Source organism: Vespa crabro, chromosome 9, assembly GCF_910589235.1.
Source record: "Vespa crabro chromosome 9, iyVesCrab1.2, whole genome shotgun sequence".
Classification (NCBI taxonomy): domain Eukaryota; kingdom Metazoa; phylum Arthropoda; class Insecta; order Hymenoptera; family Vespidae; genus Vespa; species Vespa crabro.
The window spans coordinates 4,025,001-4,051,220 of NC_060963.1; the positions used below are offsets into that span (position 1 = coordinate 4,025,001).

Consider the following 26,220-nt stretch of genomic DNA (forward strand, 5'->3'; position numbering starts at 1 on the left):
TATATATGCAATATATATACATACAATATATATATGCAATATATATACATACATATATGCATATATACACACACACATTATGTCTACATGAAGCTATTGAAACGTATGAGTATATAGTAGCATATGCAATGAGTGGCATTAGGTAAGGTAGGAATACTACCGCAACAGCTTGCCTAAATTCTATCTAAATTCAAAACAGGACCGAAATTGCAAGGAAGAGGTACGGATCTAACGATTGAGACACAGTATGATTCCAGCAAAACAAATCCAATTGTTGGCAAGAATCAATGTGGTTATTGGTCTTTTAAATACCTTTTTTAAGAATTCTTTATACATACGTCTCGTAATTTTCAGTTTATTTCTCAAATATTTCTATTCCCGTTATATATCTCCACTATGAATAAGAAGTTACAATGTTTTATGAATAATGAATACAGCAGGAAAAATTTCTGCATTTAACATAATTATCCATTGTATTAAACAAATCTCTTTCTTCCTGCATTTAATCAATATATTTGTGTGTGTTTATGTGTTTGTGTGTATGTATGTATGTATGTATGTATGTATGTATGTATGTATGTATGTATGTATGTATGTATGTATGTATTTATGTATGTATGTATGTATGTATGTATGTATGTATGTAATCATATATCTGCGAAAAATATTACAATTCTAAAGAAAAAAAAAATTTATTTCTAAAGGAATTAAACTTAATGTACTGGAATAAAAAAATTACATAATTTAAAAATCCATTTGTTTTGTTATAAGGATAATTAACACGTTGTCATTATGTACTAGTAAATACTTTATAATTGATCGCCTTAAGCTTTTATGATATTATCATTTCAATATTGTTTATGCATTTTTAATGGACAATATGCGAAGTTATAATAAGGATAATAGTATGTATTGTAAACCAATAGCTGGCAGTTACATTTGCAATATTATAAGCGCAATATTAATAAAACTTGAAAGTATTAAAATTTAAAAGGAATCTATATAATTAGAAAGAAAAAATCATACCTCGAATGTATTATGGTTTTCTTTTTCTTTTTTTTTTCTTCTTTTTAAATCTAATAAGAGCGTTTGATGATATAACAACAGAATTTACTGTAATACTTTCTTTAAAAAAGAAGTATCGATCAATATATAAATTGATAATACGTTCGTACAAATAAAATTGCAATTCTTAATTCTAATTTTTACTGTACACTATGCAATCGATGCACACATAATATGATTACTCAAATTTAAAACATAAAAAGGTTTATTTAAAAAAAAAAAGAAAAAAAAAAAAAAAGAAGAAGAAGAAGCAGAATATTCAGTTTCTCCTTTTCTTCTTTTTTGTTCATTTTCATTTCCCTTAAATATATCTAATTCTATAAGAAGGGAGGGCTATCTTTGAATTTCGACTTAACTTCGTCATATTAATAACAATAATCTGCCCGTTTTCTAAACTTGATTAAACAATAGTATCGTATCTCGTACAATAAAATCAAGTTATAATTATTATTAGATATATCTTTTTTTTTTTTTGTAGAATAATTTTATAAAGTTTATAATTACAACAGTCGATCTTAAGAGCGAAGTATATATATATATATATATATATATATATATATATATATATATATATAGCGTTTCACAAAGAAAAATTTAAGATAAATAGTTTTAAATGTTAATATTACCGTAATCTTTAAATTTTCTATATCGAATAATCACATTTAATATTTAATTGTCATCTGCATCATCATCGTCATCAGAAATATATTTCTTTGTAACTCTTTTTCTACGACCACCTCTACCTTCGCTCTTTCTACCTTTAAGTTTTATTTTCATTCTAACACTGGAATCAGCATCGGATCCTTCCTCGCCATCTGAAACATCATTATGAAAAATATAACATACAATGATAATAATAAAGAATAAAAAATGACGAATAATAATAATACCTTTGTCATCCAAATCGGAAATATTTCCTTCTTCTTCCAAACGTTGTCGGGCATTCGTAAATACAGATTGCAAAACTATAGAATCTTCATGAATAAGAGAAGCTTCTTCATTATAGATCTGTGCATTTTTACATAGCTGCATAAAATCTTTCTCCAATTCATCAAAGTCGGCGTACTAATAGATAGGAGAAAAAAAAAAAGTAGAAATATTAATGAAAGATATCTTGTTTCGTTGACAAAAAAAAAATAAATAAAAAATATAAAGAAATAAAAGAAAAAGAAAATAATGAAAAAATATATATATATTATTATAATAATAATAATAAGATCGACGAAATATTTACTTTGCCTTCTTCGATTTTTTGCAACAATTTGTTTATAGTTAATGGCTTCTTTATAATTTCATAATAATCAGGTAACTCTCGTCTGGATGGTAGCTTCATAAATGGTTCACTAAGTAATCTACCATCGGTACTATCAGTATAATTAACAACTACCATAATCAACTTTTTCATCGCACGTTTCATCTTTGGATCAATTGACGATCCAGCACCTCTTCGTTTCTTTGGCATCGGTTCGTCATCTTCTTCACCTTTTTTCTTTCGTTTCCTTGTCTTTTTCTTCTTTTTATCATCCTCTTCTTCCTCATCATATTCTGCACCATCATCATCGATGGCCTTTAACCATTCTTTCTCAGTTATACTATCAGTATAATCGACCTCTTTACGTTGCCTTGAACCTCTACCAAGATATCTTTCTTCATCTTCCTCATAAGTCCATCTTTCTACTTCATCGTCATCCTTGACAAGCCAATCCGGTAATTCAGCTTCCTCCAATAATCGAGATTTTCTATTAGGTCCTAATTTAGCTTCCTCTCTTCTTCGTTCTAAATCCAATTTTTGAAATATTTCAAATTCGCCCTCGGTTCTAGCGATCATTTGATTCACCGTCTCATCGTCCGGTACTTCGTTCTCTTCCTCGTCCTCTGCATCATCCTGATGCAAAATACTCTGCAAGAACTGTTGCCTCTCAGAACCTGTAGACTTTTGATCGAACATTCCAGCTTGAATGACTTTCTCGTCCATGTTTAATTTATATCTAGCCGCAGCTAATATCCTTTCTTCTACAGAATTTACGGTCATCAATCTAAGCACACGTACTTCGTTTTTCTGACCGATTCTATGTGCTCGATCTTGTGCTTGTAAATCCTAAAATAATAGTGGATAAAATATTAGCTTTGTTGTATGTATCTTGTGCACTTTAGCATCATAACAAGCACTAAATCTTACTTGATGTGGATTCCAATCCGAATCAAAAATAATTACAGTATCAGCAGCTTGTAAATTCAAACCAAGACCACCAGCACGAGTGGACAATAAGAAAAGAAAATATTCTGAACCAGGATCATTAAACTTTCTTAACAAATCCCCTCTGTCTTCGGCCTTCGTTGTACCATCCAATCGCAAATACATAAATCCCCTCCAACTTAAGTAATCCTCCATAATCGTCATCAATTGTGTCATTTGACAGAAAAGCAATACTCTGTGATTGGTTGCTTTCAATTTTGGTAGGATACGATCCAAAAGTTCGAATTTTCCAGATGCACGATATAAATCAGGTCTGTTAATTAAAAATGAATGAATATTTTAAATGTAATATACAAATATATAATCATCATAATAATATAATTATTAGGCATATACCCAGTGATAACTCCAGATCCTTGTGTGCCAACGTGTTCGCAATATTTTTCTTCGATAGCTTGAAACATGAAAGGATGATTACATAATTTTCTCAATTGTACAATAGTATTCATTAATGCCTTAGCACCACCCTTGCCCTGTTTGCCTTTCTCCGAACCATCTGTCAATAGAACCCCTTTACTCTGCATATGTCTAAAATAAATTCCTGTGTTAGAAAAAGTAGAAAGAAAATGTAATATTATTAGAATGAAATCCGAGTGGATATTTACTTGTAAAGTACTTTCTGAAGTCCAGACATGTCACATTTAATAATGTATTCAACTTTGTCAGGTAACTGCGATTCGACTTCTTTTTTCAAACGTCTCAATAAGAACGGTCGTAAAACTTTGTGTAAACGGCGAATAATCAAAATAGTTTCTTCCTCGTTTAGTTCAACCTGTGATCGCATAACATTGTTTCAGATTTGTTTTACAAAACTAAATAATAAATCGTAATTTATTTACCTTTTCACCAGTAGTTGCAAATGGTGCATTAAACCATTGTTCAAACGTACTACAAGATTTAAATATCGAAGGCAATAAGAAATTCAATAAAGCCCATAACTCAGGTAGCTTATTCTGTAATGGTGTACCAGTCAACAAAAGTCTATGAGGTGCTAAATAATGTGTATTTAACACTTGTGTTAATTTGCAATGATGATTTTTCATTCTGTGACCCTCGTCGATAATCATATATTTCCATTGCAACTTTGCCAAGACACCCTTATCCTTGATAACATATTCATATGTTGTCAATAGGACATTAAACTTAGTTGCTCTCATTTGAGATTGAATGGCACGTCTACCAGCTGGTGATCCTTTATAAGATACCACAACTACGCTAGGTGCCCATTTCTCGAACTCAAGAACCCAATTTGAAAGTGTACTAAAAAAACAAAAAAAAATAAGAAACATTACAATACTAAATAATCATAAACAAAATATTTAATGATAAAAGATTTATGAGAATAAAAAAATTATTATATTTATTTTTCTTACGATAATGGAACAATGATCAAAAATGGCCCATTGACTTTCTTTTTCTCCATTAGATATGTGACTAAAGCTATAGTTTGAATTGTTTTACCAAGACCCATCTCGTCCGCCAAAATACCATTAAGATTATTATTAAATAGTGATACCAACCACTCCAAACCCTAAAATAATTCATATTCATTATAGAAACTATTAGTTATTAAATATTATCAAAATAATATAAAATATATAATTTTTTTTCTCTCTCTCTCTCCCTTCCTCCCTCTCCCCTCTTTCTCTTTCTCTCTTTCTCTTACTTTAATCTGATATTCTTTCAATTTTCCGTTAACCATAATTGAGGCTTGTTCTGTAACGACTTCGTGAACAGTATGTGCAATACTATAATATGTTTGTTCTTCTGTTTTATATTCATCATCTTCGACTTTGGCTTTATGTATCGTCTTTTTCACTTTTTCTTCTTCAGAATCACCCATTGGTTTTTCTTTATCTAGTGATATCAATAAAAGATTTGATATTAGTATATCGTTTATTTATAATGAACATTTAAAATAAAAAAAATATATATATATATATATATATCAAATTTATTCTCACTTTCATCTTCCTCATCCTCATCGTCATCTTCGCTTTCAGAATCGATTGGTTCCCAACCAGGATGAGCTTCTAAAAATGCAGAAAGTTGACTCATCAACGGTGCTTCATCACCAGTTAAAGTACGACCGGTTGCTACTTCGATAACGCCAACGCGAGTATCATCGCTGGGGCTACCATCTTCGTTAATTTCACCATCCTGAAGTTTCTTCTTCTTCTAGAAACATTGAAATTCAAATAATGAAAACTTTATGAGTTAAAAGACAGACAAAAAAGAAGAAAAAAAAGAAAAGAAAAGAAAAATATTCTTTCCGTACGTTTACACAAACCTTTTTACGTTTCTGCTCTTCAACTTGCTTTCTCTTTTGTTCTATTTTATGTTGTTTCACCATTTCTGTAAGATTACTAATATATTCATCAGTTTGGGATAAAAGGAAAGCTAAACGTTTGTCTTTCTTTTGATCGATCAATTTTCTATATCCCTCTTCGTCCTCAGCCATAAGACGACGCATACGCTCCTTTTCAATACGTTCTTGTTCTTTCTTTTGTTCACGTTCAGCATTGGCATGATAGTTGAGTACAGCTTTATTGAGTCTAGCCAATTTAGCGACATTATTCCTATGAAATTCTTTAAAATCTTTACCATGTTGAAGTACTGAGCTAAGAAATTCCTGAAAAGAAAATAGAATGACGTAAGGATTTAAAGATATTATTATCGTAATATTATTTATTTTCTTGTTAAAATTTAATAATTAAAACTTACTTGATGCTTTTGTCTACGTTTACGTTCAGCTTCCAACTTCTGTTGCTTTTCTAATTTTTCTGTGGCTCTTGCTTCTCTTAATCCTTGCTTTTTCGTACGTTTGTAAGCCTTTACATTAACAGCTGTTTCCAAAGTCGTATCCTTTCGAGTACATGCTATTATCTATGTAGAACAACGATAAAATTAGTTAACTCATATTTAATTTATAAAATGACTATGTATATTTTATGTTATCATACAACAATAATAACTCTACCTCAGATCTAAGTTGTCGTTGAAAATTGAGTACCCTCAGCATACGTAATTCTATCTGGACTTGAATACGTAGATCTTCGGGCATATTTGTTGGCAAGTTACTTAGTTGTTCCATTCTTAATGCAATACGAGCCGCAACTCTGTTATGTAAAGATCACGAATAACATGTTTAGTAGCCATTACTAACAGTAAGTATATCATTTGTTACAAACATAATTCCTAGCTTTTACCTATTCTCTCGTTCTTGCAAAATTAATAATGGATCCAATCCCACCGGTTTTGGAACACTCGTAACTCTATTAGTTTTAGCACCTTGCTGAGGTGGCTGTTGCTGTTGAGGTGTTTGACAACCTGGTCTTGGAGCACCTGCAGGACCTATTACATTAGGACCTGGAATTTGTGGTCCTGGAGTAGTTGTCGGTCCTTGAGATGGATCCATAGGACGTTGTGTTATACCTGGGGGTGGAGCTCCGCCTATTTGTATTGAAGAAGAATAAAGGATTGACAGTTAGTAAATAGATTTTAATATATTATACTTTATATATTTACCTTGAACAGCAAGTGCTAATTGTTGTGATAAAGGCTGATTCCTTGCTAATATACGATATGCCATGATTTGTACTCTGTAAATAATAATGATAAAAATGTTTACTCGTACTAAAAGAATGAAATAAAAAAGATATCAATAAAATGTACCGTAGTTGTTGTAACTGTTGAGCACTAAATGTTTGTTTCTCTCCCATGCTACTTCCTTGACGAGCTCTTAGCGCTAGTAATTGCGAATATCGTGGATCTTCCTGAAGACCTTTTTCTTCCATAGAATCTATAGCTTTTTGTAAAGCATTCAGATTTTCTTGACCAGAACCAGGTGGGCCTGTAGGACCACTAGGCCCAATATGGCCAGGTCCAGTTTGACTCATTTGATTTACTGGTGCACCTGGTCCCATTGGACCTGAACTTCCAGGAACAATTTGTCCTTGATTTGACGTATTGGGACCTATCTGATTGGAGTTCGGTTGTCCACCGAGTCCATTTGGTCCCATTTGACCACTAGCAACTGCATGACTCATTTGACTGGCTGGTCCTCCTGGGCCCATCTGATTACTTGGCCCATTGGGTCCTAGTTGATTTGCTGGCCCACTTTGAGACATCTGATTACTAGGCACCATTTGTCCTGGTCCCAATTGCGGTCCACCAGGACCTCCGCCGGGTCCCATTTGACCAGGTCCAGAAGGTCCATTCCCAGGCCCCATTGGACCACCAGGGCCAGTAGGTCCATTACCTGGACCCATTTGTCCACCAGGACTACTTCCAGGTCCCATTTGGGTACCTGGGCCACTTCCTGGTCCTAATTGACCCATTTGATTAGCAGGACCACTTTGACTCATTTGATTACCAGGTCCCATTTGTCCTCCAGGTCCAATTTGATTACTTGGACTGTTTCCAACAGGTCTTCCACTTTGAGGCCCATTAGGACCTATTTGACCAGGTACCATCGATCCAACCGGTCCCTGCTGAGGGTTTGGTCCCTGGCCTACTGGACCAGATCCACCTTGATTCTAAAAATCAAATTAATCTTAATCAATTATATTATGTTTAGAATATAAATTTATAAATAACAATTCATATTACTCATATATGTTAATGATATTCATGTACATGTAATATCAGATATGTTATACCATGTGTGTGACATAAAATTTTTTACTAAAAACTAAAAGGAAATACTTTATTTTAAAAAAATGTATACCTTAACTTAACAATTACCTCATGCAATAAATGTTTGCTTCTTGATATCTACATTTTTATATCTTTACTGTTAGATCTATATTATTGCAGGTATTATCATCCATCCGTTACGAATTCGTTTCTTTCACATTTTTTTATTTTTTTTATTTTTTTTCTTTCTTTTCTTTGTTTGTTCATCGATCAGTTATATTTTTCGTTTTTTCCTCAAGATAATACACCAAGGAAAAAGTGATAAAATGTTAAAATGGACAATACCTTCTCTATAATTTATTTCTTAATCGTAAAATAAAAAACTAAAGGATGTCATTATGAACAATGACAAATTTGTTTAACATATTTAATATCCCAACAAATACATATAATTAATATCGACAAAACTGATCAGCGTACTTTCAACTAGTTATTCATAATACGACGTATACTAACAAGATTAATTGAAAGACAAAAAGATAAAGGACGACGATGACAAATCGTCCACGTGAAGGTCCAAGTAAACATATAGTAGCGAATATACATGCGAACAATAAGACGAACACGCGATTACACGTGCTTAACTTGTGACTAACACATACATACACACACCATTATTTTATTATATATTAAACGTTTTATGTATAGAAGAACGATAGATCATGGCTTGTTCACGCCCCAAACCGAACGAAATCACGTTCATGGAGCATGCAAGGCATCCGGTGTACATGTACACAAGTGGAACTCAACGATATATCCAGGATTTCACGTGACAAATATTTCTCCATAAATACGACATGATTACATTAAACATCGAAAATTAATTACTTCTTTTGTTTTTTTTTCGATGAAAGAATTTATTATAATAATTGTCCGTTTATTATTCTTATTCTTATTCTTATTATTATTATTATTATTATTATTATTATTATTATTATTATTATTATTATTATTATTATTATTATTATTTATTGATTAATTTGATTTCGTTGATAATTAATTATTGATCTAAATGTTTAAGTGAAATAACTTTTCCCATAGTCAATAATCAATGTCCATAGAAGTTATTAAAAATCATACGTATACAATAGCTTATTTCTAATCTTTTTCTAACGGCTAGGATAAAAGAGAAAATAAAAATATAATTCTCTAATCTATCTAGGCTTTATTCTATCAATAATATCGTCAAGTAGAAAAGAATTCCACTGGCATTTAATATTCCTATTATGTCGATCAGATGCAAGCACATAGTGGTGTTGGTGGTGGTGGTGGTGTTGGTGGTGGTGGTGGTGGTGGTAGTAGTAGTAGTGGTGGTGGTGGTGGTTGTTTAGCTGGAGGGGTAAAGGGGCGCAAGTATACCATAAAACAGAGCTTCCTTCAACGACTCGCTATTACAACCAAGACAGATCGTGATAGTAGTTGGTCGAAATTTGTTCGAGATAAAAAATTAAAAGTAAACGCTAACTTGAATTTTATCAATTTAAATCAGTGATACATACGATGGTCGATCAAGAGGAACTCGATCGTATTTACGATTATGTTTTGAAACTTACTATCGAATCAGGAAAGGTAATTATAGAAATTTTATCGTGATTTACGAGAAAAAGAATTTTTGATAAAAATATTTGCCCTTTAAATTCAACTATGAGGACAATTAATTATTTTATAATATTATTATTGCGATTATAATCAATTATGGATTTCAATGATCACGAATTTGTATCATTTAAAATTAATAAAAGTATAATGTCAATTGCTATCTAGTGACCAATATTCATTCAAGGTCAAGTTACATTGATCCAATGAATTAACTACTTTTCAATGAATCTTCTTCTTCTTCTTCTTCTTCTTCTTCTTCTTCAAATAATTCCATCTTGAATAATATACGCATGTCATAATTTGTCATACGTTCTATTCTACCTTCCACATAAGATTATATGCTTATCATTATCGCGTTTATTCAATCAAATTATTATCATAACTATGGTCTTCCAAATTTATCGCGTAGAATTTATCGCATATATTTCACAGAGTAATTAATAAAATCAAAAGATTGTATTACGTGTATCGTGTTATATAATATAATAACTTTTATGAAATGTAATAACGTTTTCTTTTTTTTTTTTTGTATTAGGTAATACGAGAGGCCATTGATAGATCTAATAAAAAGATCGAAACGAAAGCTGCCGATTGGGATTTGGTAACCGAATACGATAGAAAGGTTGAAAAAATTTTGATCGACAATCTTACCAAAGAATTTCCAAAGCACAAGTTAGTATATGCTATAGTATAATATAATATGGTATATAAAATGAATTCAATTGATTGATAGGGGGAAAAAAATCATTCTTCAAATAGACACAATTGTAGATATAAATGAATTAATTTTGATAATTATATTTATAGATCATTATGTATTATCATGTTTGTAGATTTATCGGTGAGGAAACAGTCTCAATAACGAAATCTATACCAGAACTGACAGATGCACCCACGTGGATCATCGATCCGATCGATGGAACGACCAATTTCGTTCATTCTTTTCCCTTTACTTGCATATCGATCGCTTTGTCCGTGAACAAAGAACTCCAATTGGGAATCGTATATAATCCCGCGTTAGAACAATTGTTTACAGCTAAGAAAGGTCACGGTGCATTTCTAAATGGCAAACCTATAAAATGTTCGAATATAAGAGGTAGGAAAAAAAAAAATCTTTTTTCTATCGCAATCCTAAAGAAAGATTTATATAATCCAAAGAACTCCTTTGTTACTTTGATTAATAAATTACTAATAATTGACAGATTTGGAACATTCTTTGCTATGCTTGGAAGCTTCCTTTGCAGCAATAGAAGATATCAGAGATATCGTCTTTGGTAGACTCGAGGCATTCGTTACGGTAGCTCATGGTATAAGAACAATGGGTTCAGCAGCCTTGTCACTTTGTTATGTGGCTATGGGTGCTATAGAAGGTTATCATTCGGACAATCTAATGCCTTGGGATATAGCAGCAGGTGTACTAATTATCCAAGAAGCTGGTGGTACAGTCATCGATACAAATGGTATTTATATCAAATAAAAGATAATCATTATTCTTTAATTTCAATTTAACGAAGTTATATATTTAACGAAATTTCTAGCTAATTGTTTTCTTGTTTTTTTTTCTTGTTATATATTAGGTGGAGAATTAAAAATAATAGCTCCAAAGATAGTGGCAGTTGGTAATACAAAGTTGGGCAATGATTTAGTCAAACTGATCAAGCATGCGGATTCTAAGACCCATCTAAGAAGATCAATACTTAAGGCCACAACGTAATACTTTCTAAGTTGTACGCGAACAAGATAATAGAATTATCACCTTTTCTTAAATAACGATAATTGTTAAAATGACTGCTATCTTTCCAAAGTCTTACTAGTTTATAAAGAGCAGCGAGACTGTTCTATTCGATTTATTGATAACTATTGTATTTTATCGTAAAGTGTTATCATAGTTTAAAAAAAAAAAAAGAAAAATATATATATCTGTGTGTATGTACATATATGCACATATACACATTGCAAAAATTCGATCAAGAAAGCAGGTAACAATTTAAATAAGCGTTCTACTTAAAAAATAATATGAAAACTCGATAAAAAATAATCTAAAGATTTACATTTTGTACGAAACAAAACAAAAAAAAAAAAGATCAATCTTACCATAAATAAATGAATAATATACAAACGTTTCGAAGGTAGTTTTAGGCTGACCAACTGATGACAATCGATCTATCGACAGTCCGAAAGTATTTTTAAATCGTTGATCGTTTCAAACTCGAACTTCAGGAACGTCGCTTCGCTCGATTTAATTACCCAAGCGTACACGTAAAATAGGTTTGTAATAAAGACAATTCAAAAAAAAAAAAGAAAGACAAAGAAAAAAGAAAGTATCACAATTAATCAAAATTCATCTTAAATGTGGAAATCCATTTACCGGCGCCATCTTCGGAATCAGATATCATTGCTTAAGAAGATAAGAACGAAGCAGACATCTCGCATATCTAATCGAACAGTCACTCTAACGAAAGTCTCTTTCTCGACAATTATGGCAAATGATCAGGATATTTCGAAATATTTTGAATTCGCAAAAAATCTAACGTTAGAAGCTGGAAAGGTACGTTGACGATAATTAAATGAATACAAACAATGTCACGTTCCTTGAATTTATTTTCTTTTTAATAGTTGATTAAAAACGTCGATGATACGGAAAAAGTTGTCGAAACTAAATGGATAGAAAAAGATTTAGTAACGAATTTTGACCACAAAATAGAGGAATTCTTGATCAATGCTCTTAACAAGGAATTTCCTGATCACAAGTGAGTAAAATAAAAATAAAGAATTAGAGTTATATGGATAATGTTTTATCAAAGCTTTCTCGATAACGCAGATTCATCGCGGAAGAAACAATTGGCCTATCAATATTGCCAGAATTGACTGATTCACCAACATGGTTAATCGATCCGATCGACGGTACAGTTAATTTCGTACACTCTTTTTCACAATACTGCATTTCGGTTGGTTTAGCGATATGTAAGGAAATAGTCCTAGGAATAATTTACAATCCTATTAATTGCGAACTATATACGGCAAAAAAAGGCCAAGGTGCATTTCTAAATGAAAAACCTATTCGAGTGTCCAAAGTAACAGGTAAATTATTACCATCACACACTTTTCTTTTTCTCTTTTTTAAATAATCCTTTTAAATAATTCTTTAATTTTTCTTTTTTTTTTTTTGTTTTCTTTTTTTAAATTAAATATATTTTCTCTCTATGTATTCTTATTTTGATTTAGAATTGAAGAAGAGTTTATTGGCGTTTGAAGTGGGGAGTTTGCGAATGTACAAAAACCGTGACATCGCTTTGGGTAGATTCTTGGCTTTATTCGAAGCATCCCAAGCGTGAGTTAAAGTAATAATAATCGGTAAAAATTAAAAATCAGCATATCTAATAAAAACGATTTAAAAATCTTTATCGGTCATTTTTTTAGTATCAGAAACGTAGGCTCGGCTGCGTTATCGATGGCATATGTGGCTAAAGGCGTAATCGATTGCTTTCAAATGGATGGTCTTCAACCTTGGGACGTGGCAGCAGGAATGATTATAGTTAGTGAAGCCGGTGGTACCTTACTAGATTCGAAAGGTACAACAGCGAGTCAAGATATTCAATATTTGTCGTTGACTTTTTTCCTTTTACTTTTTTATTTCTCCTTCCTTTCTTTTTTTTTTCTTTTTACTAAAGATTTTTACATTCACCTTAGGTGGACCTTTCAATCTAATGAAACCAAATACAGTAGTCGCGTCTACAACGCAATTGGCTTGCGAGATGACGAAATTGATCGTTGATACCGATTTGAAAACCCAAAGAAAAAGACTTCGACGAACTTGATCGTATTTTTTACTATCATGTATAATATTGTATAAATTAAGATATAATGAAATAATTCTCCTATTTCTAAACATGTAAACGTTCGATTATTAGTTTCGTACATCATAATAATACGTGAAAAAACCGATAAAAGAATAAAAAACAATAAATAAATAATTAAATAAAGAATGGTCGAAGATGAAGAATGAGTTAACTGATGAAGGAAAAAAAAGTGACAACAAAAAAAAATCTCGATGTGAAATCGTCTCACGTGACAGGTCACGAGGTACAATTAGATATGAAATTTATTCTACGTGAACGGTATTACGTAAATTTTAATTACATTGAATCAAGATAGAATCAATTTGTCCTTTTCTATATTTAATTCTTCAATTAGCTTGATAAACATTTCATAGGCTTATGTTGCATTTCGTTTTAAATACACGACAATCTTAAAGTGTCATTGGTAAAATTATTTAAGGCTACTCACATGAACCGAATGTAATTAAAATTATCGTTGCGCGTCAACAATGTTATCTTGTTATAACAAACACAATTAAGTCTACTATATTATTACTATTATTAAAAAATATACATTTGCATGAGATCATTTTGATGCAACATCGAGATGAGATAAAATCAAAGATAAGATCATTCAGCATGAAATTAGAAAAATTATGTTTAATCAATGTATCGTCATCATCATCTCGAATCTTACTTTTATACCCACTCCAAGAGAATCATTAGTAAGAAGCATAAGAAACAGAACATTGTAACGAAGACAGTCTACCTTGAAGCTTTTTCATAAGCCGATCGTAAACGAGTTATTCTACATTACGTTAAGATTGAAAAGATTCAACTAGAAAATGGCACGACAAGTCGAAGATGAATATTACGAAGTAGCATTGAATCTCATTCAGGAATGTGCAAAGGTAAGTTTCAATGAACAAAATTTAAAACTTTGATAAGGATATTAAAAAATACTTTTGAAGTATCGATCAAACTCATCAATCTATAAAATATCTTATCTCCAATTATTGTCATGAATAAACAATTACTTGTTGTTACGTTGTTCAAAAAGATTCTGAAAGATGCCATTAACGGTTCTAAAAGCATAAATAAAAAGCTAGGCGATTGGGATCTCGTAACTGAATATGACAAAAAGATAGAGGACATTATTATTGGTAAATTGAAGAATTTATATCCAAGCCATAGGTAAATGAATTAATAATAATTATCAAGCAATACCATTAACTAATTAACAAATTATCATAAATGATTACTCATATCTTATGTCTTAGATTTATTGCAGAGGAATCAACCGGACAGATATTACCTGAATTGACTAATGATCCTACCTGGATCATTGATCCCATTGACGGTACACTTAATTTTATACACGGATTCCCTCATACATGCGTCGTTATTGGATTAGCCGTTAAAAAGGAAATGGTATTGGGTATAGTTTACAATCCAATCCACGAACAATTATTTACAGCTCGTAAGGATAAAGGAGCGTTTTTAAATGGAAAACGTATTAAAGTATCGAAAATTCAAGGTGAGAAAAATAAATGAAAGAAAGAGAGAGAGAAAATATTTGAGACAATACGTGTTTCCTAAAGAAGAGATTTTTAAGAAATAAATTTTATCTTGTCAGACATATCGAAAGCTTTGATCTGCATAGAATCTGGTTTCATAAAGATTGATCATATGAGAGAGAAAACTGTCGAAAGAATTCAAGCTATTGCACGGGTAGCACAAGGGTAAGATAAATAAACGAATTATAACACACACGCGCGCGCACACACACATACAAACACTGGTATGTTTAAACAAATTCATATTAATAATAATAATAATAATAATAATAATAATAATAATAATAATAATAATAATAATAATAATAATAATAATAATAATAATAATAACAATAATAATAATAATAATTAAAAAAAAATACTTGATCTTATCCGATAGATATTATTGTTTCGAGAGAAAAAAATAAAAAGAAAAATAAAAAAAATAAAGTTAAAATAATTAATTAAAAAATAATGAAAAAAAAATTTACCCATTTTCCAAACGACCGAATATTTCTACAACGTTGACCTTGCCTGATATTCCGATCTACTTCTTTAAAGTGTTCGCACTCTTGGTGTGGCGGCTTTAACGCTCTGTTATGTCGCTTTGGGGATAGTGGAAGGTTATTACATCGAAGGTCCTGGAATTTCCACTTGGGATATCGCGGCAGCATCCTTGATTATCACCGAAGCAGGTGGTATAGTAGTTGATCGCGTAACAGGTAATCTACGTCTTTTTAAAGTTTTAAATTTACATAAAACCGTTCGATATTTAATAATGGAAAGTTTTAAAACCAGCACTTTAATTCCTCAAGAAAACGATTATTTAAGAAAATTAATAATAATAATAATAATGATAATAATAATAATAATGATAATAATAATAATAATAATTTAAAACTTATATACAGGTGAGAAGATCGATATTATGAAACCACGAGCAATCGGTGCTTGCAACGAAAAGATCGCGAAGGAATTCGTTAGGATAATACGCGAAGCCGATGAAAAAGTGTCCTTGAGAAATAAATAATAATATAAGAATATATCTCGTTCTGTAATTTATGTATGTATTATGAATCAATTAAACATAAGGTAGCTCTTAAATATTCGTTTATTATCGAATATCCTTGTCAATTATTTTCTTTTTTATTTTTTCCCTTAAGAAAATAAACGAAAATAGAGACGAGACTAATAAGTTCGTAAATCTCGTAACCCACATGACTGCCATAAATATAATCCTTCGTTATATACTGTCGCAGATATGATTGTAGATAATTAGATTATTATTTCTTATACGTATACATTATGATACCTTTGTACATAAATACGTCGATCAAAAGTGAGATAAAAGTATAAAAATTCCCAAGGCTAAAGAAAAAAAAGGAAAAAAAAAAAAAAGAAGAGAAAAAAGAACATCGTTCTAGGAAATACCATTCATATTACTCGAATGACGTGATAGGGAAAATGGCACGCTAACTAAATACTTGGAAAAAGAATGAATGAGAATAGTGGAAATTCAGATGTGAACGTGATCTATTATATTCGAGTGAAGAGATCCCGATATTTTAATATTTCGAGTTAGTTCGAACGAAAAGGAACACCTTTGTAACACATTAAAATCACATTAACATTATAAATAAGGTTACATGTGTGTGCGTATGCGTGTGCATGTGCGTGTGTTTATACACGATTTACAATACGTACTTTAGTCGAAAGTAACGTTTTATATTAATTCCACACTCATACTTCTTTCTCTTTTACATATTAACTGCACTTGCTCGCTAGATCAAGCAAGGTTTCTTCGTTCGTTTAAGGCATCGTTGTCGATCAAGTCAGAGTGTTTGTGGGAGTGTCAATATTAATCAAGTGTTCTAACAGTCACGAAGCAGAAGCGAAATGATCGATATAGACGAATGTTATAATTCAGCGAGTGAATTAGTTATGTTAGCAGGCGAGGTAAGTGAAAATATTTTTCTTGGAAATATATATATAAATTATGAAAAACGAAATAAAAATCATACTATTAAAGGTCATGGTCACGGTAATCCTCACTAATATGTAGAATAAATAATATATTTATTCAGTATGAAACGTGTAATATATAAAAACATGTTTCACTGTCATTTATATTATTCGTCTGATTTTTAGATAATACAAAATTCTATCAACAAAAAGAAAACTACGCAATGTAAAAGTATTGATTGGGATCTTGTTACTGAGTATGACCATAAGATAGAAAATGAAATAATCAAACAATTAACTCAAAGATTTCCATCTCATAAGTATGTTTGATTAATGACTAATAACAATCTATAAAGAGAGAGAGAGAAAGTGAGAGATAATACATCTTTAATTTTCAGATTTATTGGAGAAGAAAGCGTAGCAAAGGATGGATTACCAAAATTGACAAACGATCCAACATGGATAATAGATCCTATAGATGGCACTACAAATTTTGTACATCAATTTCCACATACGTGCATTTCCTTAGCTCTTTTAATAAATAAAAAAGCAGAGATAGGAATAGTTTATAATCCTATCATGAAACAATTTTTTTCTGCGAAAAAAAACTGTGGAGCATTCCTTAATGGAAAACCGATACAGACATCTCATATACAAAGTAACAACGATTACTTACTATTATTATATTTAAAAATTATTTTCTATGTAGAGATCAAAATTAGAATAAATAATTTTGCTATAATATATTATCTATAATGTATTATATAAGATAATATATTTTTGATAAAAGATATTAAGACTTATACAATGTTTCTAGATTTATCTGAAGCATTAGTTGCTATGGAACCATGGCTTGCCAAAGACAGAACATATTTAGTCAGTGTATATACTAGAATGCATGCTTTAATTCAAGGAACCCATGGGTAAATACATAAAAGAATTAAATATGTAATTTAATATTATATCTTATTAATAATTATTAATATTTTCTTATTTGTAGAATACGATCATTAGGAACCGCAGCACTTACATTATGTTATGTTGCAATGGGTGCTGTTGAAGCATATCATATTGAAGGAATAGATGCTTGGGATGTAGCCGCAGGCAAATTAATAATAGAAGAAGCAGGAGGAATTGTGATAAGTACAAATGGTATACAATAAGCAAAAATCTTTCATTTGTTGAATTATAAAAGTATGTGTAATCATGATATTAAATTAGTCTTATTTTTATAGGCGATGAATTAGATCTAATGATTCCAAAAGTTATAGCAGCTTGCAATCAATCCATTGCAGAGCAACTTGTTGAACTTTTTAAAGAAGCAGATTTAAAATCTATTAACAAAAATTTGTATTAAATATAAGTATAAGTGTATATATTTAGTTAAGAAATAACATTTTATATTTTATGAATTGTATTATATATTTGTTTAACGATAAATAAGAATTATTTTATATTTTCTATCTTATTAAATATTTTTAATAGTTAATTATAGCAATCATTTGAATACCATCAGTAGCATTTATTCCATCAATATATGAATGTAATTATCATATTTTCTTGTAATATACAAATAATATTATATAATAATATAATATTATATAATATAATATAATAGTATATTTGTAATATATAAAAAGAAACAAAAAAAAATATAAAAAAGAAACATTGTATATGTCACATAAGTCACAATATTTTATAAGAAATGATAAGAATGAAATACCTGAGGACCCATATTGGGTGGCATTTGCTGTGGATGAGGTGGATAATTTTGTTGTTGTGATGGTGGTTGTTGTGGAGGTTGTGACATAGGAGGACCTCCTGGCGGCATTGGTGGCCCACCTTGATATCCTTGCGTTGGACTATGTGGATGATGTTGTGGCGGGCCCATAGGACTGCCTTGAGGATTAGATGGAGATGGAGCTTGCTGTGGAGGACCCATTGGACTTGGAGCTTGTGGCGGTGGCATAGGAGATGATTGCGGCGATGGACTCGCCATATTGCTACAGTCAGACTCCAGCTTACTCAATAATTATATCCTACACAAATGTCATGTTAAATTAATAATTTAAATTATATATTATAATTATACTTTGTTTGGAATGATAAAGTATCAGTTTCTATTTTGCTAATCTATTGCCTTGCTTCAACGATAACAATCTCCAAAAAGTAAATTTTTTGATAAATTTTATATTTAAATATATTCAATGATAGTTATTTTAAATTCTATTTGCATTACGCGCGTTACTAATTATCACTGCACTTTCTTGCCAAATAAATATCCAACAAGCTACTGTAAAAAAAAAACTGTTAATACCAACACAACAAACGCGCACACAATAATTTATTTATATTCTCCAATAATCATAAAAAACAAACATAACCAATAAAGCCGCTTCGAATTCGTATAAATTCTAAATAAATCGACAGAGTATTAAAACTTGAATATTCTTTTCGTTTGTCGAAAATTCATCGAACCTTTCGCAGGCTTATAATTACATGTTGAATTTAACGTACCGTTTATAAGACCAGCTTAAAATGACGAGAAAAAAACACAAAGAACTCCAATGATCCTAGAACAAATCTTCCCAGTTTTTCTACGGGTAATTATCCAAAAATATTACACTGTATCCAGAAACACTGATGAATGCAAGCAACCGGCCATCTTGATTTCAAGCTTCCGTAAGGCTAGTCATTGAGTCATAATGTCGCCCATTTCTTCAGGTTATTCGATTTTGTAAACTTTTTTAGACTTTTATCTAATATTCCTACCTTTTCCAAAATGATCTTTTAAGAAACGGCGTTAAAAATATAAAATAAAATGCCGATGGAATTGTCACAAATTGATTTTTAATAACGTAAAGAACGTTCGCATGACAACGATCGTTTCGTGATAGAACGACCGTAGAGTAATGGTCATTCGACATGATAAATTTAATTATAATTGAATTGCGGCGATGATTACATATTCCATTATATAAAACGAACAAAAAATTGAGCAACGATAAAATAAATATTCAAGATCCATTCGTAATTGTTCGATTGATATATGTAAATATTTTCAATCAAGTTTAACGTGTCTCTCTGCGTGTACAAAGAGCTCATGCACACACACACACGCGCGCGCGTGATTCGATCCTTCGACTGCATTTAACCATTTCAGGTTGTAGAGTTTCTATAAAAATGGTTCTCATTAAAAATTGTCTGACATTAACAAGAACTATATTATTATCGAGAAATAACGCAAATTTACATGTTAAAGTTAATTATAGTCAAGACAGTGAGTATCATAATGTTAACCTTAGTTAATCTTAATAATTTAATAGGTTATTATTTTATTATGTAAGTTTTCATTTGTCTAACAACTTATTCTTATTATTTCTATGTTTTATAATGATATTATGAATAATATAAACATGCCATCGTATTGTGTATTACATTTTTTAAATTAATTGTTATCCTTTTTATATTTATTTTATTTTTCCCTTAAGTAAAGCCATATCTCTACAAGTGGAGAGCTAAAAAAAATGTGCCAACAACAGAAGAAGAAGTGAAGGATGTAGCTGGAAAATATAATTTACATCCACGGGAATATAAAGCTTATGAACCGGATGGATTTGGATTTGGTGATTATCCAAAACTTCCATATATAGGAGGTGATGCGAAAGATTCAAATTATCCCTGGGATTTTCCTGAATTCAAGAGAAATTTTAATGAACCGGTAATTATTAAAGTGGAATTGAAACTTTTCAAATTTTATAGATTTTTATGTTAATATCATATTTCTTAGGTACATATTGAGGAAGATCAAATAGGAGAAGACCGTTATGCTGCTGGAGTTCGAACTCCACTATCAGGTTTAGAAGTAGTTACGATGTTTGTTGGTACAATGACAATTTTAGGAATTTTTTATTGGATTTTTGAGTATTATCCTTGGTTCCAATGTGTGGTAAGCTCCTTAATATAAAAATGATCTATATCTATCATATATTATTTATAAATATATTTATGGTTTTTTTTTCTAGATGGAGAAACAATACCCTAAAGCTGGTGTAACACATTATACCTTCGAATCACCACGTTAATTATAAAATATAAAATATTACAATGTTTTGTAGATGTCATAAATGATGTATGTATAAAAAATATATTTATGAAATTCATCATTTTTATTCATATTTATTAATATTTAATGAAAATATTTCTGTTATATAAGAAATGCAGAATTTTATCAATGATCTGCATAGAATAAGTAAAATAGCATATAGTTTTACATCTCGATACTAGTTCGTCAATGACATTTAGCGCCCTCAGTGACTAAATTTTAAAACTTGTATGTAATATTTGTGCGGTCATTGACGAGATTTATCGTTAATTATACGATTTTTATTCGTGATACTTTGTAAGAATCATTTTAAGAGTAAAGTGATGTTGTATAAGTTATAAAATGGGTAAAGAAAATGATACAGATAATTCAAAAAAAAGGAGAAAATCTATTAGTACTAATACTATAACGTGGCTAAAAGATGGAGATATGTATAAGGTTAATTTGTATTCTGTTTATCAAAAACAATATTTAAAAGACAAAGTTTTAATATAAAATTTTATTTTGTAGACAATAATCACCAATGAAGAAAAAGAAGCCTTGGATAGATCATCTGAAAGTGATTCGCAATGCTTCTTAAACACTTGTGAAAATATTCGTAAAGCTATGAGTAAAATAGCGAAGTTAAAAGCTAGCAGTGATCCAAATGTATACATATTAATTTATTGAAGAATTTTTTTTCTTTTTAAATATTATTAATTCATATATAATATATCGTATACATAAAAATAATATTTCAGGCTGAGGACGAAGTACACGAATTACAAATTCAAACGTCATTAGCATTTATCGAATTAAAGAAACTTAATAGAATGGAAAAGTTTCGTACCAAATTTGCTCGAGATTCTTTAGTCACAGCAAAAAGTAGTGTGGATAGCAAACATTTACATTTACAGAATTTATTGTACGAAGTTATGCACTTAAAAAAAGAAGTTATCAAATGTCTCCAATTTAAGTATGTTTTTATATTCTTTTTAGCGATTTTGATACGTTATAAAAATATAAACTTACATCTTTTTGCTTTTTAGATCTAAGGATGAATTGATACAACTTGTATCGGAAGAAGAATTTTATAAAGAAGCACCTGAAAGCATTTGTAGACCTGTATGTAAAAAAAAAAAAAAAAGAAAAAGATAAAAGAAAAAAAAATATGCAAAATTTATATTGTAAACATTTAATATTAGATTTGTTTCTTTTTAATTAATGATTATATTTATCTCAGGAAATAACAAAAGTAAATCCACATCAATTAAGATTAGCTCGTCTTGAATGGGAATTAACTCAACGAAAACAGCTAGCTGCTTTATGTGATGAATTAACAGAAAGCAAGAAAGCAGTTACAGTTGACATGGAATCCAAACAAACTAGATTGGACAACCTTGCACCACAACTTCTAACCATACTAGAAGTAATTTTTTTGTATGCTAATATACTTTCATTCTATTATATATATATATGTATATATTTATAAATATATTTATTCAGGCAAGTAAGCCATTGCAAGAAAGCCTTGGTCTTCCATTAGATAAAGTTAGACAAGAACATCAAAAAGCAGCTTTGCTTGCATCACCGTTATATGTACTTTATGCAAAAGCAACAGCATATCGAGATGCATATGGTATGTTTAGCATTATATATTTATAATTTATTTTTCCAATATTAATAAATTATTTTTTTAGATAATACATTAATCATAAAAGTTGAAGGAGATGAAGATGAAGCAAAGCGTACAAATAATCAAGATGGATTGCAAGAATCTGATTCAGATCCTGAAACTCAATTAGAGAATATTGTAGAAGAAACACCTGTACACAAAAAAAGACATCATAGATTATCTAGAGAAGCTAGACAAGAGGAAAAAAGATTAAAACTATTGCAGAGGCATCCTTTAAATGTAACACTTGTCATTTCATTGAAAAGTAAGTTATTTTATAAAATACTAGATATAATTTAGAAGATTTAAAAATGAATATTCATTTTCAGGTGAAACCAAATTAACATTACAATTCTTTTATATGATACATCTAAAAGTTGTTACAGTAGAATCTAAACTCGAAACAGATGTTTCTGGAGGAATTAGTGCTGGGTAATTTTAATTTTATGATACTACTTCTTACATATAATTGTGTATCTGTATCGACAAAATTCTTTTTTTTTTTTTTTCTTTTTTTTTTTACAACAGAGATATGCTTGTATCAGAATCAGTTCTTCGTGAATTATATCCCAATGATCTGGGAATAGAAAGCCCAAATCCTGCCAATCATTACCAATTAGCACGTCACAATTTAGGACTATTTTCAACATTAGGATTAGGTATTCCTTATAGATGGGCTCAAAGAATGGCTGGGTTGCACTTTATTTCAGCTAACTCACATGATCAAAAAGTAAATAGCTTTTATACTTTATGTTAAATGCAAATGTTCTTAGCAATTTTTTCACATAATATTTAATTTACAGCTTACTGTTCAAGAATCAACACAAGATAGCGTTGTAAGTGTTCTGAAAGAAATAAAAAGACGAGTAAAAGCACGATTAGAATTATGTAGAGAAATTCGTCGATTGGAATCAGGGAACTTACCTATATTTGTAAATACTGTTGATCCATTGCCACAAAAAATCACTACCATATTATATAGATTTACTACAATGACATGGAAAAATTACTCAAATTATGCAAACGTACCTATATGTCGAGAAGGATTGGTATCAGCTGTTGATATATTTTATGAAGCTGTATTACGTCGTGGAAGCAGTATAGTATTTTTTTTCTTTTTTTTTTTAAATAAATTTATTTAACTTAATTATAAAAAAAGAATATATTAAATATGAAATCTTTTCTAGGTGAACTTATCGCTAGAATTGCTATAAAACCGGATTATCCAAAGGTGGCTGCATTATTTAGCATAAGCATAAGTCCTATGGTTCCTGCATCTGCAGATATATTAAGAGATATTGAACGTGAAGTAAACGTTATGTGGACAAAACCACCCACCATATCAGCACAATTACAACGTTTAAGAGCGTGTTTCGATATATATTTGGAAACAGAAAGTATGGCACCTAAAGAAAAAATCTTTTTTCATCCTGTCAAAGGTCGTACCCGTGCAAGACCTTACAAATATTTGACCTTAGGAGGAGGAATATTTACTCATCGTTAATGATTGCAGTATAAAATATTTTTTGATTACTTTGTTCTATAAATATTAATATTAAAAAAGAATTTTTATCAAAATCTTTTGAATTACTTTATTTGCATTATACTTATATAGCAATTGATGTAATTGGTAATGTAGTCTCCATCCTGGAGACACTGATGAGGTAATTACGTAACATATATCTTAAATGTTTGTTTTCTGCTGACAATTTATTACATTCTTTCTTCATCGAAATATTTTCGACCTTTATATGATTATAACGCAACCAAAACTTTTCTAATTTTTGAAATGGTTTAGATACCTGTGTGTGTATATATATATGTATATATAAATATATATATATATATATTATATATATAAAAATTATATAAAATTTAAATTATTAAAATTCTTAAAAATTTATATAATTTTACATAAGCACTCACGCAATACATAGTTGATTCTTCTGCGATATCTATGTCAGAAGAAATATACATTTTAATAGACACTGATAAAGGTTCTAATTCTGAACATAACTTCATCAATGATAACATTGCAAAACCTTTTTTAGTAATTTTTTCCAAATCCTGTAAATGAAGAAAAAATATATAAAAAAAAAAAAATTGATTAAAATAACCGTTAACTTCGTTTCTCACCTTTATGACATTATTACAAACAACACTTAAATTTTTTAACTGTGTAAATTCTAAAATCTGATTAGTTTTAAAATTTTTTCTCATCGCCAATGATTTGTTTCTCATAAATTTCATTTGATATTTCAACTTATTAATGCTAAACTTTCTTTTTTCTAATAAATTTTCTATTTCATTCTTTATAGTATTAATTGAATTTTGTAATTGTGTATTTAATTTTGGATATTGTGTCATTTCAGTAAAATTAGCATCATCCTGTTCCTTTAAAAATTCATACTGTTTTCTTTTAGTTTCTGTAGTTTTATTATATTCTAACATTATCTCATTTAACTCTTCTGATAAATTTTCTATTTTAATAGAAATTTTGTTTTGAAGTTCTAACATCATATCTTTTCTCTGTAAATAAGAAAGAATATAAAAAATTCATTCAGTAAAATATATAGTCGGTAAATTTAAAAAAACTCGAATTATTAATTCAATTTTGTTACCAATGAAATTATATTACAAATATTAATAGCATTTTGTGATCTTGTTTTTGTTAATATTTTCTCAAATTCTATTTTCTCATTTGTAGTAATAATTTTTATTTCTTTACAAGCCTTTTCCATATTTATTTTCAATTTATTTAATTCGATTGTTTCTTCACCTTGAACGCTATGCACTTTATAAATATAATCATCACATAAAGCTCTAAGTTTTTGCTTGTATAATTCTATATATGTAGAAAAAAAATTCTTTTTTTAAATTTTTGAATAAAAAATATATTTAAAAAAAGGATATAATATATCTGCAAAATTGCAAGAGTATTACCAATAATTTTATTTATTATTCCAATATGAGCCTCTTGCGATCTTCTATGGTCAATATCTGCCATCTTTATTTCTACATGCAATAACTGTACTATTTTATCCTTATTATTTATCATTCTATCAAAGTTTTTCCAAAGATACGTTACATCTTCGTAAAATTCTTTACATTTAATCCGACGAAGAATAAATCGCCACTGTTCATTTATTTTTGCTGTATTTAATCTAGAAAAAGCTTCTTCGCGTTTCAATTTGTTCTAAATAAAAAAAAAATTATCTTAAATATCCGTAAAATGAAAATATAAAAAATATTTCATATATGTATATATATAGTTTATTGTCGAGAATATGTTACCTTACTAAAAATTGCTACCAATTGTTGTTTACGTCTTTTCGCTTCTAATTCTAATTCTGCACGATGCTGCATATAACGAACACGTTCTTCTTCGCTCATACGAGCAAACTTATTAACTTTACCTTTTCTTTTTAATGGCATTTTTCTTTTATATTAAATTATTTAATATATTTATATCAAATACAAAGGAGATGTCTTTTGGTCTAATACGA

General features: G+C 29.7%; 7 protein-coding genes across 14 annotated transcripts; 5 read left to right on the forward strand and 2 right to left on the reverse strand.

Moving 5' to 3' along the window:
* Positions 1–676: 676 nt before the first annotated feature.
* Positions 677–19,611, reverse strand: LOC124426957 (ATP-dependent helicase brm). 4 transcript variants are annotated; one of them, XM_046969300.1, is made up of 18 exons: positions 19,473–19,611; positions 18,679–18,958; positions 6,998–7,860; positions 6,851–6,924; positions 6,532–6,775; positions 6,303–6,441; positions 6,047–6,208; positions 5,613–5,954; positions 5,287–5,500; positions 4,989–5,179; positions 4,696–4,853; positions 4,162–4,582; positions 3,928–4,094; positions 3,659–3,850; positions 3,245–3,575; positions 2,300–3,163; positions 1,956–2,130; positions 677–1,880 (listed from the first exon to the last, which is right to left on the reverse strand). In XM_046969300.1, the coding sequence occupies exons 2-18, from the start codon at positions 18,952–18,954 to the stop codon at positions 1,735–1,737; spliced, it is 4,959 nt and encodes a 1,652-aa protein (XP_046825256.1). In that variant the 5' UTR covers positions 18,955–18,958; positions 19,473–19,611; the 3' UTR covers positions 677–1,734. The 4 variants fall into 4 exon arrangements, with proteins under 4 accessions (XP_046825256.1, XP_046825255.1, XP_046825259.1 ...); XM_046969299.1 differs by having other exon boundaries at positions 18,679–18,994; XM_046969303.1 differs by lacking the exons at positions 18,679–18,958; positions 19,473–19,611 and adding an exon at positions 15,485–15,715.
* On the forward strand, positions 9,402–11,738 carry LOC124426964 (inositol monophosphatase 2-like). The gene is made up of 5 exons (XM_046969317.1): positions 9,402–9,589; positions 10,155–10,291; positions 10,453–10,715; positions 10,822–11,079; positions 11,197–11,738. The coding sequence occupies exons 1-5, from the start codon at positions 9,521–9,523 to the stop codon at positions 11,331–11,333; spliced, it is 864 nt and encodes a 287-aa protein (XP_046825273.1). The 5' UTR covers positions 9,402–9,520; the 3' UTR covers positions 11,334–11,738.
* LOC124426963 (inositol monophosphatase 2-like) lies at positions 11,749–13,740 on the forward strand. Of its 3 annotated transcripts, XM_046969315.1 has the most exons (7): positions 11,749–11,887; positions 12,009–12,167; positions 12,236–12,369; positions 12,441–12,700; positions 12,845–12,950; positions 13,040–13,191; positions 13,310–13,740. In XM_046969315.1, the coding sequence occupies exons 2-7, from the start codon at positions 12,099–12,101 to the stop codon at positions 13,435–13,437; spliced, it is 849 nt and encodes a 282-aa protein (XP_046825271.1). In that variant the 5' UTR covers positions 11,749–11,887; positions 12,009–12,098; the 3' UTR covers positions 13,438–13,740. The 3 variants fall into 3 exon arrangements, with proteins under 3 accessions (XP_046825271.1, XP_046825270.1, XP_046825272.1); XM_046969314.1 differs by having other exon boundaries at positions 11,881–12,167; XM_046969316.1 differs by having other exon boundaries at positions 11,881–12,167; positions 12,441–12,523.
* Positions 16,039–18,331, forward strand: LOC124426966 (inositol monophosphatase 1-like). Of its 2 annotated transcripts, XM_046969319.1 has the most exons (7): positions 16,039–16,570; positions 16,779–16,949; positions 17,142–17,275; positions 17,354–17,613; positions 17,773–17,878; positions 17,956–18,107; positions 18,191–18,331. In XM_046969319.1, the coding sequence occupies exons 2-7, from the start codon at positions 16,890–16,892 to the stop codon at positions 18,310–18,312; spliced, it is 834 nt and encodes a 277-aa protein (XP_046825275.1). In that variant the 5' UTR covers positions 16,039–16,570; positions 16,779–16,889; the 3' UTR covers positions 18,313–18,331. The 2 variants fall into 2 exon arrangements, with proteins under 2 accessions (XP_046825275.1, XP_046825274.1); XM_046969318.1 differs by having other exon boundaries at positions 16,039–16,949.
* A 487-nt stretch (positions 19,612–20,098) lies between the features above and the next one.
* LOC124426968 (NADH dehydrogenase [ubiquinone] 1 beta subcomplex subunit 8, mitochondrial) lies at positions 20,099–21,118 on the forward strand. The gene is made up of 4 exons (XM_046969321.1): positions 20,099–20,235; positions 20,447–20,676; positions 20,746–20,904; positions 20,981–21,118. The coding sequence occupies exons 1-4, from the start codon at positions 20,139–20,141 to the stop codon at positions 21,038–21,040; spliced, it is 546 nt and encodes a 181-aa protein (XP_046825277.1). The 5' UTR covers positions 20,099–20,138; the 3' UTR covers positions 21,041–21,118.
* LOC124426960 (THO complex subunit 5 homolog) lies at positions 20,994–24,292 on the forward strand. 2 transcript variants are annotated; one of them, XM_046969309.1, is made up of 11 exons: positions 20,994–21,087; positions 21,571–21,708; positions 21,801–22,015; positions 22,089–22,164; positions 22,283–22,468; positions 22,546–22,678; positions 22,740–22,979; positions 23,044–23,146; positions 23,243–23,444; positions 23,518–23,812; positions 23,902–24,292. In XM_046969309.1, exons 2-11 carry the CDS (start codon positions 21,667–21,669, stop codon positions 24,216–24,218), a joined length of 1,809 nt encoding a protein of 602 aa, XP_046825265.1. In that variant the 5' UTR covers positions 20,994–21,087; positions 21,571–21,666; the 3' UTR covers positions 24,219–24,292. The 2 variants fall into 2 exon arrangements, with proteins under 2 accessions (XP_046825265.1, XP_046825264.1); XM_046969308.1 differs by lacking the exon at positions 20,994–21,087 and adding an exon at positions 21,182–21,498.
* On the reverse strand, positions 24,281–26,160 carry LOC124426971 (dynein regulatory complex subunit 2). The gene is made up of 5 exons (XM_046969326.1): positions 26,009–26,160; positions 25,658–25,910; positions 25,336–25,559; positions 24,641–25,243; positions 24,281–24,516 (listed from the first exon to the last, which is right to left on the reverse strand). The coding sequence occupies exons 1-5, from the start codon at positions 26,147–26,149 to the stop codon at positions 24,322–24,324; spliced, it is 1,416 nt and encodes a 471-aa protein (XP_046825282.1). The 5' UTR covers positions 26,150–26,160; the 3' UTR covers positions 24,281–24,321.
* Positions 26,161–26,220: the final 60 nt, after the last annotated feature.

Excerpts from the sequence above, each read along its gene's own strand:
- LOC124426957 (XM_046969300.1), bottom strand. The coding sequence starts at position 18,954 with ATGGCGAGTCCATCGCCGCAATCATCTCCTATGCCACCGCCACAAGCT. Across the intron at positions 5,955-6,046 it reads AACGTAGACAAAAGCATCAA|GAATTTCTTAGCTCAGTACT; the intron begins GTAAGTTTTAAT and ends TTTTCTTTTCAG. Across the intron at positions 5,180-5,286 it reads TGAGGATGAGGAAGATGAAA|ATAAAGAAAAACCAATGGGT; the intron begins GTGAGAATAAAT and ends TGATATCACTAG.
- LOC124426966 (XM_046969318.1), top strand. The coding sequence starts at position 16,890 with ATGATCGATATAGACGAATGTTATAATTCAGCGAGTGAATTAGTTATG. Across the intron at positions 17,276-17,353 it reads CAAAGATTTCCATCTCATAA|ATTTATTGGAGAAGAAAGCG; the intron begins GTATGTTTGATT and ends TTTAATTTTCAG. Across the intron at positions 17,879-17,955 it reads TTAATTCAAGGAACCCATGG|AATACGATCATTAGGAACCG; the intron begins GTAAATACATAA and ends TCTTATTTGTAG.
- LOC124426968 (XM_046969321.1), top strand. The coding sequence starts at position 20,139 with ATGGTTCTCATTAAAAATTGTCTGACATTAACAAGAACTATATTATTA. Across the intron at positions 20,236-20,446 it reads AGTTAATTATAGTCAAGACA|TAAAGCCATATCTCTACAAG; the intron begins GTGAGTATCATA and ends TTTTCCCTTAAG. Across the intron at positions 20,677-20,745 it reads AGAGAAATTTTAATGAACCG|GTACATATTGAGGAAGATCA; the intron begins GTAATTATTAAA and ends CATATTTCTTAG.
- LOC124426971 (XM_046969326.1), bottom strand. The coding sequence starts at position 26,149 with ATGCCATTAAAAAGAAAAGGTAAAGTTAATAAGTTTGCTCGTATGAGC. Across the intron at positions 25,560-25,657 it reads AATAATAAATAAAATTATTG|AATTATACAAGCAAAAACTT; the intron begins GTAATACTCTTG and ends CTACATATATAG. Across the intron at positions 24,517-24,640 it reads AAGAATCAACTATGTATTGC|GTATCTAAACCATTTCAAAA; the intron begins GTGAGTGCTTAT and ends ATACACACACAG.
- LOC124426963 (XM_046969314.1), top strand. The coding sequence starts at position 11,970 with ATGTGGAAATCCATTTACCGGCGCCATCTTCGGAATCAGATATCATTG. Across the intron at positions 12,168-12,235 it reads TAACGTTAGAAGCTGGAAAG|TTGATTAAAAACGTCGATGA; the intron begins GTACGTTGACGA and ends TCTTTTTAATAG. Across the intron at positions 12,701-12,844 it reads TCGAGTGTCCAAAGTAACAG|AATTGAAGAAGAGTTTATTG; the intron begins GTAAATTATTAC and ends ATTTTGATTTAG.
- LOC124426960 (XM_046969308.1), top strand. The coding sequence starts at position 21,403 with ATGGGTAAAGAAAATGATACAGATAATTCAAAAAAAAGGAGAAAATCT. Across the intron at positions 21,499-21,570 it reads AAGATGGAGATATGTATAAG|ACAATAATCACCAATGAAGA; the intron begins GTTAATTTGTAT and ends TTTATTTTGTAG. Across the intron at positions 23,445-23,517 it reads CTAACTCACATGATCAAAAA|CTTACTGTTCAAGAATCAAC; the intron begins GTAAATAGCTTT and ends TTTAATTTACAG.
- LOC124426964 (XM_046969317.1), top strand. The coding sequence starts at position 9,521 with ATGGTCGATCAAGAGGAACTCGATCGTATTTACGATTATGTTTTGAAA. Across the intron at positions 9,590-10,154 it reads TTACTATCGAATCAGGAAAG|GTAATACGAGAGGCCATTGA; the intron begins GTAATTATAGAA and ends TTTTTGTATTAG. Across the intron at positions 10,292-10,452 it reads AAAGAATTTCCAAAGCACAA|ATTTATCGGTGAGGAAACAG; the intron begins GTTAGTATATGC and ends TCATGTTTGTAG.